This window comes from Molossus molossus, unplaced genomic scaffold (assembly GCF_014108415.1).
Source record: "Molossus molossus isolate mMolMol1 unplaced genomic scaffold, mMolMol1.p scaffold_m16_p_10, whole genome shotgun sequence".
NCBI lineage: Eukaryota > Metazoa > Chordata > Mammalia > Chiroptera > Molossidae > Molossus > Molossus molossus.
This window is the reverse complement of record NW_023425345.1, coordinates 35,894,504-35,906,311: the sequence shown is the minus strand read 5'-3', so window position 1 is coordinate 35,906,311 and position 11,808 is coordinate 35,894,504. Positions and strand designations below refer to the sequence as shown.

Here is an 11,808-nt window from a genome sequence, read left to right as displayed (position 1 = left end):
TCTTAAAAAGAGTTGTGTACTATTTTATTAATAATCTTCAGATAAGATTATTATGCAGGGTTAAGTTTTCTAGAAGTTCTCTTGATGATTTCTTCCATATATTACATTTGTAGTTAGGAATTTCTTCCTACTGTGTATTCTAAATCCTTCTTACCCAGCAAGTTAGCATCATAAAGGAAAATGGATTTATAACGACACCTCCAGGAGCCGCGGTGAGCACTGCCTTTTGAGATGTCCTTGCAGTCTAAGTAGTCCTCACCCGTTTGGAGATGCAGATTGTAGTCAAATCAAATGGAAACTATTCCCTTTTGTCACTTGAGGTGAACTTGAATTCCACCTTGTCTTCTGAAAAAAAAAAAGAAATAGATTTTTTCCCCTTAGTATTTCAAAGTTGGTGGGGTTTTCAAATTTCACGCCCTACAGCTTTGCCCTGTCGGATAGGCAAGTAGCTCCTACCAGAGCTTAGGCTTCAGAGGTCCGTGTGGAAATCACCCTTTTAAAGCCAGAAAGGAAGCCCCCTTCTACTCTCGGCACTTTCTAACTCGGGGAGCTAAATGGAACGAGATCTGAGCCACATTCACACGCAAAACTCAACACAGCCCCGTTTCTTACATGCTCAGTTTGGCTGCTGCTGTCCAGAGATGCAGGCATGGGCGGACTGGCGCAGGGAGCCGAGGTGTCAGGGAAGTGGCAAGGGCGGCGGTAGGAAGGGGACAGAGCCCCTCGTCTCTTTTCTGTGTGCCGCCAGGTATGCTTCACAAGGCTGCTGGAAATGGCCCTACTTCACCAGGTTCAGGGAGGGATCCTTTCTAAAGCTTGGCTGAGGGCTCGCATGTCACAGAGCAGGGAAAGAACTGTGCCTCCACCTGAAACCGAGCACGTAGCTGGTCCCAGATGAGAAAATGTCTGCTGCAGAAAGAACCGAGCAAGAGCCTTGGGGGCTCCTTGAAAGACTGGGAGCTCCGTGGGGAAGAGAGCAGGCTGGAGCCGGCTGTCCCCGTCTCTCTCTCCAGCTCCTCTCTCCGGGGCTGCTCAGCAGCACAACCAGATGGAAATGTCACCTAATGCAGAGTGTTTTATTCCTCCTGGTCTACATCCTGCCTTTCACACGGAAAGCTCCTTGGCAACACTACGCAGAGGTTCTTTTCATTTTTAATTGAATCCTAAGAGGTATATATATATTTTTTCTAGAGGTGCCAGCTTAAAGTAATTGCTGGAAGTCCCAACAGGGCTAATCAAAGATTCATAGAAAATAAAGATGGAGGAGACCTAACCCAGTGGGTTTCTCTCATTCTGCTCAGAAGGCCCTTGCAGTCCAGGGCAATGATCACAGTTCTTGGCACCGTGGGCTATTAACAGGAGCCGCAGAATGAATCCCTGCCCAGTGAGATAAGAGAAACTGATTTCATTGCCTGGGTATCTCTCCTCTGGTGACCAGACACCTTCCATTTTCATCAGCTCTTTATCAAAATCAGATTAATAAAAGAATAATCAGATCAGAATTGTTTATGCCTGTCTTAATCTCGAATTACAAATGACTTTCATGTGCTGCTTGGGCAGAGTACTGTGACCTATAGATGAACTAGGCTTCGTACTTCCTGCACCTTGTCCTGAACTCATCATTTCCCGAAGACCACAGCCGTCGAGCGGCTGCTGATTATCGATCTAAGTAAGAGAGGTGAGGTTTGCTCCATGGGGGCTATGGATCCGTTTGAATAGATTTTATCTTTGTGACAAGTCATAAGTCACTAATGGGTTATTTTGAGTTCTCCCAAGTGGAAGACAATGGAGCATTTAGTAGGTTGTGCAGTTACGTAAGACATCTCTTTCCAAACAAAGAGGAGGCAGGACACCCAGCCAAAGGCTTGAGTACAGGAGGCTGTGTGGTCTGGTGGTTCCAGGGAGAGACCGAGGCCAGAGCTTCCTGGGTTCAGCTACCAGCCGAGACTCTGACTCAGGGGGAGCAGAGCCAAGTCTCTTGGCTTGAGGCAGATAGACTATAAAACCCAGGGGAGAGAAAACCGCAGGTCCGTGCTCAAGGACTCTGGGGGAAAAGCACATTTTGGGGGAAAAAAAAGATTATACTGTTAAGTTAAAGTTTGGGACTTTTTCAGCAAGAAATGAGCATTTTTCCTGCTTATAGCCTGATACGTCCTCCTCTGGGCAGCATGTGAAGCCAAGCCCGTCTCCGGGGGTGTTCTGTGGGGGATGAATAGAGAAGCCTGGGGTCTTAGCAAAGCTAGTCAACCTTGGTGAGTTGTCACAAGTCATGCCCAGCGAGCCCGACACTGGGGGGAGGGCCAAGCAAATTCTGTGTGAATTGCTCCCTTTTTTTTTATCCTCACCCAAGGCCATTTTTGCATGTATCTTCAGATAGAGCAGCAGGGAGAGAGGGAGGAAGAGAGAAAGAGAAACATCCATGTGAGAGACTCACATCGACTGGCTGCCACCCACAGGACCCCAGCCAGGGCCGGGAGGAACTGCAACTGAGGTACGTGCCCTTAGCGGGAACCGAACCCAGGACTCGCCCGTTGGCAGGCCGCCGCTCAAACCGCTGAGCCAAACCGGCCAGGGCTTTCCCCTTTCTTATTCATTCTGTCTTCCACAATAAAATGCCTTTTTCTGAACTTGTAGGATGAAGACCCCTTTCCTCCGACTTTTGGATGCTTCTCTTCAACCAATCTGAGGAGACATTTCCCGGCTGTAACGGCGGCCCTTCCCCTGCAGACCCACCGTTCCCGGGCATCCGCCGGAGCAAGGGCCGAAGGGGGGTGCTCTCCACGTTCCACCTGCTCTGAAACGATTCTTCTCATCAGGCAGAGGAGGGGGCTCCCTGCATGGTTGGGTCTGAAGGACTGCTGGGCAGGTGTCTCCTGCCTGGCACCATGCCTCATTTCTCTGGGACCAAAGTCTTCTGATCTTTAGGAATACCCGATTACAATGAAAACAGTATTTATAGAGCTCTTCTGTATGTAAAGCCTTAGCCCTCTGCACTTGAGTTAATGCCATAGTCGAGTCTCATACAAACGGGACAGGGGATGAAGGAGGGGCAGGTGTTGCTGCGGAATCAGGTTGGGGTAGGGGAAGTGGCAGTCTCTTCTCCGGAACAGTCAAGAGAGACCAGGAGAGAGAGAGATAAATCCCAAAAGTGGAGGTGGCCTTCTTGGTCATTTTACCCAGAGCTGTCCAGAGCGACTTTAAAATCTGGGTGTGGGTGGGTGTGAGGGTTGTACCAGGCTTATTGCTCTTCCTCTAACCCAAGCGAGGTCAGATGGAATCCAGGGTTTCACTCGTGCTGCCTTATACGGGCCCAGCTATGCTCATGCAGTCACTCCTCCCTACGTTTGCCTAGGTTCGCATAGCCAGCCATCGGTTAACCAGCCAAGCTCCATGTCCCATGTCTTAAGCTTCTCTATAGTAAAATAAATTAAGCTCTCTCTTCGTTTTCAATTGTATAACCATCCTTTGGTCACTGTCGTTGCAATCTAAAAAAATATTAATAAAAATTTGAAAGTCTGCCCTTGCCCTTAAAGGTCCCTAAGGAAACATGGTCTATTCTGTACGAATTCATGAATTCTATCCTGAGTGAACAAGAACAGAAAGCTTGCATTGCGATTGGTGCCAACTTTCGTCACGTACTTTTCAGACTCTAGTTCCTCTGGTTCCGACAATCCGCCGTGGCCACCACACCACTTTCAGGCATTCGCTGGGTAACGATGGTCTAATAAACAGATGCCCAAGAAGATGCAGGGAGACCAGTTTGGGGTAGACGCATGAGATGACAGTCATCTTCTCTGGTCACCAGTGCCACTGCTCCCCGTGTCCCTTGAGAGTCATCCTCTTACTCCCTACAATCACAGCTGGTCAGGCAAAGACTACCCCGTGAGAGTTCTAGGGAGAGGGTCTGAGTAGGAACGCAAGCAGGGTAAGTGGAACTCTCCACACACAGGCCAAAATCTCTGGGTGTAGGGGCCCCAAAGTGCCTGCTGACATCCCACGGTTCAGGTATGATGCACACCTCCTCCACAGCTCCTGGCCGCAGCAGGTGCCCTGGGCCCCGTCACAGAGACCTCTGTCACCTCTCCAGCAGGCTTCCACGCCAGGCGAAGGATGGGCACAGGCCCACAGAAGAATCTCCAGGCCTCCTCTCCCCCGCCCCGCCCCAACAAAGAATCTTGTTCAACTGAAGACTTTGTGTCTCAGTTGAAATCTGTGTACTTAGATTATTGCTCATGTATCTGCTTTTTCCCAAGAATAAAGATGAGTGAGTGCATGTATCCCTTTGGTTAAAGGATCTTCCCAAACAACAAAGAAAGACTTCCTCTAAGAACCCAAGCTTTGGAATAGACATATATAAATATCTGTTGGAGAGAAACGACAGAATGAATGTCTCCAAGCTGGCATCCCTACACATTAGTTTTATTTTCATTTGCTTACAATCTGAATTTTTAAAAAATACCATAGCCAATATTAGTCCTGCACTGCACCTCATAAAGATTAACTTATAAAATATATAGATGTGTCAAATGAAGAAATAATTTTCAATAATGTATTATGAACTATAAAGATAGATAAACTCTATTAGGAGAAAAAGTAGATTCCTGGCTATAAAATTTCAATAATTAAATTTGCCACAAAAGTAAAGATTCATGTGAGTGTTTTCATATCTAACCTGGAGAATGAAGTTCCAGTTAGTGTTTTCTCACTATACTAAAAAATAAATCTTTTTATGATTCTTGACTGAGAATCAGTGACCCACATAACCAAGCATACAAAGGCACTTGAAGGTTGGTTTTTAAATAAATAACTGCTTGTATATTACAACCTAGTATACTATGGACTGATAATGTACCAAACCTCAATAAAGTTTTGTTTTTAAAAGTTGACATTACACATGCTTCTAATATATTAAATTAGAAGTAATATGGCCCTGACTGGTTTGGCTCAGTGATTAGAGCATCAGTCCTCAGACTGACGGGTCTCCGGTTTGATTCCCAGTCAAGGCACATACCTGGTCACGGTTGTGCAGGAGGCAACCAACTGATGTGTTTTATCTCACATCTATGTTTCTTTCTTTCTCTCTCTCTCTCTCTCTCTCTCTCTCTCTCTCTTTCTCTCTGTGTGTGCATCTCTCCCTCTCTCCCTCCCTCCCTTCCACTCTATCTAAAAATCAATGGAAAAATATCTTCGGGTGAGGAATAACAACAACAACAAATTAGAGGTAGTATGAAAATCAGGAGAAATGTCTCAGCTTCTACTTCTACCTGGGAGAAGAACTAAGAGAAGACATCCAGATGTATAAACCAACAAATAGGGACCCAACCAGCACATAATGTTGTGAGGTAGCATCAGTAAGACCTGGTGCTATCTTATTGTAAAAGCAGAATTTCTGTTTGAGGCCCATTTGCTAATGTTTCTAGTTTATAAAAAGGAAGTCCCAGAGAGGACAGCAAAACAGAGCTCCTTTTATAGTTGGATGTGGGGACAGCAGCCTGCGTCAAAGCTTGAGAAATGTCACACGCCTAGTAAACCTCAGCTAAGAAAAAAAGACATCAAACGTGTATTAAGCTCCCTCTATGAGCCAGTCACTTTGCTAAGTGAACTTTCACTAAACTTTCCCATGATGTTGTGGGGCAATGATGTTTTTCTCCCCTTTACAAAAGAGGAAGCTAAAGACTAAATGGTTTAGCCCAGCAGGTGTGGCTCAGTGGTTGAGCATCGACCCATGCACCAAGAGGTCGCCAGTTTGATACCCGATTATGGCACATGCCCAGGTTGTGGGCCCAATTCCTAGTGGGAGGCATGCAGGAGGTGGCCAATTGGTGTTCTCTCTCATCGATGTTTCTATCTCTCTCTCTCTCCCTTCCTCTCTCTCTAAAAATCAATAAAGAAAAAACAATTTTTTAAAGACTAAATGGTTTATCCAAAATCACAGAGCCAGAAAGTAGCAGATTTCCAATCCTAGACCCTACAGCCCTGACAATAAGGATATGAAATCCAGCTCAGAGTGTGTGTCCTACATCCTTCTCTTTTTCCTTTTGCATTCTACAAACTTTTCTAACTAAATTAAACAAACAGAATCACTGCATTTTACAGTATAGTCAAGTATTTAAATAGTTTAGAGTTGGTTAAAAAAGGGGGGGAGGGGCTCCTTGTGTTCAGATTTGAAATGGAAGACCATCTGATTTTCCACATAACTAAATGTATAATGTGATTGAACATGTGACACTCAGCATGTATCCCTTTCTTTAGAGAACAGGCTTTACTTGACATGAATGGATATAAATGAAGATCAGCATTCTAAGTACCTTTGGCAAGATATTTTCCAGCTCAGGCTCCTTTGCCTGGGGAGCATTTACCACCTTAACTTCTAGGATGGGTGCAGCATACCAAAACAAAGATAGTCCTGGAACAAAGGAGTCAACATGAATACTAGTCCTGGTCTATTCCAAAGCCAGGTTTTTTAAGTAAACAAGAACCTGAGAGACTATACATATACCAGTTCATGTGCAATGTGCCATCACTTTAAAGTGCATCCAAACACAGTGTTTTCAGAGATTATGAAAATTTTATTAACAAAGAAAATCCACATGATATACATCCCCTTTAAAAACAACCACCTCAAACATACTGTTTTCTATTCTGTTTCATCAATGCCAGAAGAATGAAACCACACCACCAAAGTACAGACCAATATTTTTGAAGGGGATAATCATTTGAGATAATAAAGTACTAGAAAATCAGAGGAAACAAATCAAGGTATTCATTTCACAGGCTGAACCACTGAGTCTTCATCCAGATGAATGTTTCCACTGTGAGTCAATATATTTGGACATCAACTCTTTTTAACATTATCCTGAATATACAGTGTGCATCTAAAAACATGATAGAGTTATTTGAGTGTGGTAAGAACTGAGAGCCAACATGATTTATAGAAATTTATGGCTACATAGCAATGGTCCAGAGATAATCCCAACAAAATGTCAAAGTAGGATTTGATCAGTTTTTCAGAACAACTTTTAAGTTCCTTTCTGATTACCCTTAAATACTGCTGCTCATCATTGTCCCTCAGAATTTCCTCTGTATACCCTCTACCCCACCCTTTACTAAAAACCTATAAACATATTCAAGATATACCGCATGCAAGAGGGGAAGTATAAGAATAATAAAAGAGCCCTGGCTAGTGTGGCTCAGTTGGTTGAGTGTCATCCCATGCACTAAGAGGTCTCAGGTTCGATGCCCGGTCCAGGCACTGCCTAGGTTGGGGGCTAAATCCCCAGTAGGGTGTGTGCAGGAAGTAACTGATCAATGTTTCTTGCATCGATGTTTCTATCTCTCTCTCCCTCTCCCTCTCCCTTCCTCTCTCTCAAAAAAAAAAAAAAAAAAATCAATAAAAATATATTTTAAAAAAAGAATAATAAAAGATTCCGATGTCCTCAACATGAATAGAGAACACACATGTAATAGGTCCTCGCTGTCAGAACAACACGTTGACATGTACAGCTAGAAACCCCTCAAGAGAGATCATACAGATTTTTAATCCAAAGAAGGAGAAAAGTTAGGCCTGTTACTTGACTACAGTTTCTAGGGCCTAGTGTAGCTATATTTTTAGGCTTGGCTCCAAGGAGCTGCCTACACAAATTTGGATGGAGCGGGGGAGGCACAGATGGTAGTCACGTGAAGGCACAGACCGACTGAGTGGGCTCGGTTACCGAGTCTGTACATTTAGGCTGCTGTATTCCTCCTATTTCAAGTCCTGCCAAGTCCAGGCTATTTCCCCTTTCCAAAGTCTTGATTCATTTAATTCTCCTGAAGGAGGTGGAAGAGGAGGAGGATTGCGCAAATCTCACTGTTTTATGGTGCAGAGGAGACAGTCACCATCTTGGCGTCTTGTCAGATTTTAAATGTAACATTTTGCTAAGTGTAAAGCTGCGTATCTGTTCTTTTTCTGTTGCTGTTATCGTAACTTCAATATTTGCAAAACATAAACTCAAAATACTTCAAATCAAGCCCAAAGCAGTTTGTTATACAGGCAACACAGTTCTTCCGCGTATCAATACACAGCGAGTTAGCAAAACAAGAGTCTTTGCTTCTTTCCTTCTGTTTTTCCTTTTTTATGTTCCTTTCGTTCACTTACAATTTTTCCTTTCTTTGGAGATTTAAGAATAATTCGATTCCACAATAGCAAAATCCCCATCATATATATATACATCCTGATTATTATCAAGCTTATCGTCACGTCAGTTCTTACTGTTGCGGTGTTCAGAGAATGTAAGCACATCAGCTAGAGTATTCTACTATCGGAAATACCCTGTGAGTCACTTGTGAAGCGTAGAGCACCTCAGTGATGGGTAGAATTCTAATTTTCGAATATAAAAATCTGTAGTGTTTGCTGTGAAATGTTGTCAAAGTTCCTCCAGTGGCGCCGGGTTCATGGAAATTAGCGTCAAAGCACCAGTTTTTCACTCTGTAAGGAACAGCCTACCACGTTTCAGAGTCTCAGTCACTTTCTTCTTTACATGAAAAACTGTCAACATCAGAATGGATTCCACTGTCGAGGTTTTTTTTGGTGTGTGTGTGTGTGTGTGTGTGTGTGTGTGTGTTAACGGCACAAAGCATTTTTCAGGTCCTCAGCGGGGTGTTTGGCGTGTGTTCTGTCGATGTGATTCTTGTGTGTGATCAGACATCTGCCCCAGAGGCTTATCCTCCGCCCTCTAATTGCCCTCTTGGCCTGGGCCAGTGTGTCGGAAGGACATTTTTTTAAAAAGCAAGTTAATACATAAAAAAGCTTTAACATCTGCTAATCAGGTGCTTTATCTGGAGGACATAAAAGATATTTACAATCCTCCAACTAACTGATTTAATGTTTTCCTTTTTATTTGAGTATTTACAGTGTGTGGAAATCAACACTATTATCACCATCAGTGGAATTATTCATCTATTTTCTAAGGCAAACAAGAAAATGGTTTTCTTTTAGGGTAGAATTTCATAATTAGTAAAGTATATAAGCAATGTGGAGAGGCAAACTGAACTCAGTTATTATCTTGAATTTCCACTTTCAACAGAGTGAAAAGGTTCTTGGTAAAACATTCATGCTTCATGAATTTACATTCTGAGCTCCTTCCTCAAAACATCGGTATTGTTCCAAATTAAAGAACAGCAATAGCCAGAGAGAAGTTTCCCACCATAGGGAACTTGTGCTTTTTCATGTTATTTGCTTAAAAACAAACCCAAATAAAAAGTACCCTCCAAATCAGGGTGCAAATGCTCATATAAGGACTTCAAAATGTCTTCAGTGTGTAGCTTGACTGTGCAAACAAGTCAATCATAGGATTGAAAATCAAAGGCAGTTTCATGAATGAAACACATTGGCATTATCAAGTCTTCCTCAAAAGTACTTAGCTGCCAAGAGAGATACTTTGCAACACATCACAAATGTGCTATTTGTATAACCATTCCTGTTCCAAATGCTCTTGTTTTTGTTTAAATGAGTATATTTAACCTGAGCTATTAATAAAAAAAAAATGTGTCTCCCTTGTAAAGCTTGGCTTTCAGAAGAAACAATCTTGAAGCCTCTTCTCTTGTGAGAACCGTGTCTCCTCGTACCGACTGTGCTACCTAAGTACAGCCAGGGCTCATTAAAGAGACTTCTGAGCATAATTATAATGAACAATTAGCTAGAAATTGGTTATAATGATTTGTTTTAGATGAGAGAATAGAAGCATAATGTAATTATTTTAAACCTTCTACATCATTAAGAATACAACGACTACCAACTTTCAATTATCGAAACACAGACGATCACCCCAAGCATTTAGTAAGTGATCTACTTATAGAGCTGAACTGAGGGAGCTGAGGGGACAAGGCCGCCGCCCCAGCCCAGGTGTTCATAATTACTTAGGCTTTTGCAAAGTCTCTTCCTTTCCTACTCTGCTCCTTTGACTTGTTTTGTGCCTTGAAGACATCACTACCGTGGAAAATAGAGGGTTGATCCGGCTGCTCAGCTCTGTTCCCCACCCCCTTCCTTTCTCCTCAGCATAGCCAGGGTGTCCTGGTGGGAGGTAGGAGGGCCTGGAACAGACTACAAAACTTAGCTGGGCCTGAAATGCCAATTCACATCATCAAACTAGGCTAACAGGAAAAGAGGTTGTTAAAGTAATGGATAAAATGAGTATTAGGAATAAACTCCAGGCTGTAAAGATAAATCTGTGCTATCCTTTCCCTATTCCGTGTCCTTTTAATATCCCAAAGTCAATTTGGATCTGATTCTTCCCATAAGGGTTTGTAAAAAATACTATAGAAACTCGAAGAAAATATAAAGATATCCATTTAGAACAGTGAATATTTTTTCTTTCCTTCTGTTTTAACTTCGGCTAGTCAGTGTGCTGTTTCCTCTCCCACCTTTGAGCAAGAATGTTAGACCTTTGGCGGCTGGCCTTCGGAAGTTGTCAGGGAGTACATCCTGTCGCCCACATAAAAGACCTGGTACCTGTGTTTCCACATCACAAAGCAGGCCAATAAGCACACAAGGCCAGAGACCAAGTTGAGAAGCATCTGGGTGAGTAAGAACACTTTGAAAGTGCCAGTGATGCTGGTGCAGTCAGGCACATCCCGGTACACGAAGGTCCTGCTGAGCGGCTCGGAGGAGGACAGTTTGCAGTGGCAGGAGTCGAGTGTGGCTCCGCAGGTCACCCGGGTGAGCAGTGAGTAGTGGTGGGCAGCAAACGCCGCGGCCAGCACACAGACCATCAGGCCCAGGGCGCTCAGCAAAAAGTACAACAGCTGCAAGAAAGCAGAAGAAACCTTTGGCGGTTACAGGATACATTGAATGACTTGAGAAAGCTGATTAATAAAAGCTGGGTTTTTTTGTGTTTTTTTTTCTCTCCCAGGAAGTTCCCTGGTGGAGGGGCTGTCTCTCCTCGGAAATGTAGTACCCAAGACATGGACATGGCTCCCTGTTTATATGTCAGTGAGCAATCCTTACGCGCTCTTTGTATTTTCATTTGCCATACAGATGTTGGGTGCTTTTCATGAACTGAGCCAATGATATTAGCTTGAGTGTGGATGTCTGTGTGTGGGTGTAGCAGGCAGCTTAGATAAATCCCAAACACAAGAGCCATCCCTGAAAGGCATGCTCTGCTTGTTTTGACCTCAAGAAATGCTCGTATAAAAATTGAAACAAGACTAGAAAGTAAAAAACAAATTTTTGCAATGTAAATACTGTGTTGGCCAAAACTGGCAATAATTGGTGAACTAACAATACGGGTTAATAAACTAGATCACGTTCAATGTAGTGGCTGCCAAACTGTGTCCAGGAATGCCAGGATCTCCAGTAAGCAGTTGCCTGGAGAAACAAAATTATGGCTCCTTGGGTGACGGTGGGTAAAGGGGTGGTGGGGGGGGGAGGGGGATTACATTTATAATAGTGTCAACAATCAAAATAAAGAAAAAAACGTATGGCTGCAGAAGGTAGGACTTGATGTCAGCTTCAACACCTACAAGTCTCATCCCAAATCCAACTATGACTATGTAGTTTCTAAGCAAGAAAAGAAACTCTGAATCATCCCTCAGCCACCGAGGTTGAACACGATTGGCCTACACGTTAGCCTTGGAATGCAGAAGTCTGGTTAGAGGTCTAACTCTGCTGGCTGAGGAAAGGTGGAATCCCCGAACGATTAAAACAGTTAGCTTGCACCTGAAGTATTTGATAAAAAACTGTGAGTACTCATTGACATGGCCACATTTTACAGAACAAGAAGTGTTGTTGTGATTGATCTCATTAACACGCTTCTCTTAAGGGTCCTGCCT

The 11,808-nt window shown here is 43.4% G+C and overlaps 1 protein-coding gene across 1 annotated transcript in view; it reads right to left on the bottom strand.

Moving 5' to 3' along the window:
• Window positions 1–8,583: 8,583 nt before the first annotated feature.
• Window positions 8,584–11,808, bottom strand: part of SSPN (sarcospan) — a 35,010-nt gene continuing 31,785 nt past the window's right edge. The window contains exon 3 of the mRNA XM_036253153.1: window positions 8,584–10,782. Coding sequence (XP_036109046.1) covers window positions 10,417–10,782 — 366 coding nt within the window. The 3' untranslated portion in view covers window positions 8,584–10,416. The remainder of the gene's footprint in view (window positions 10,783–11,808) is intronic.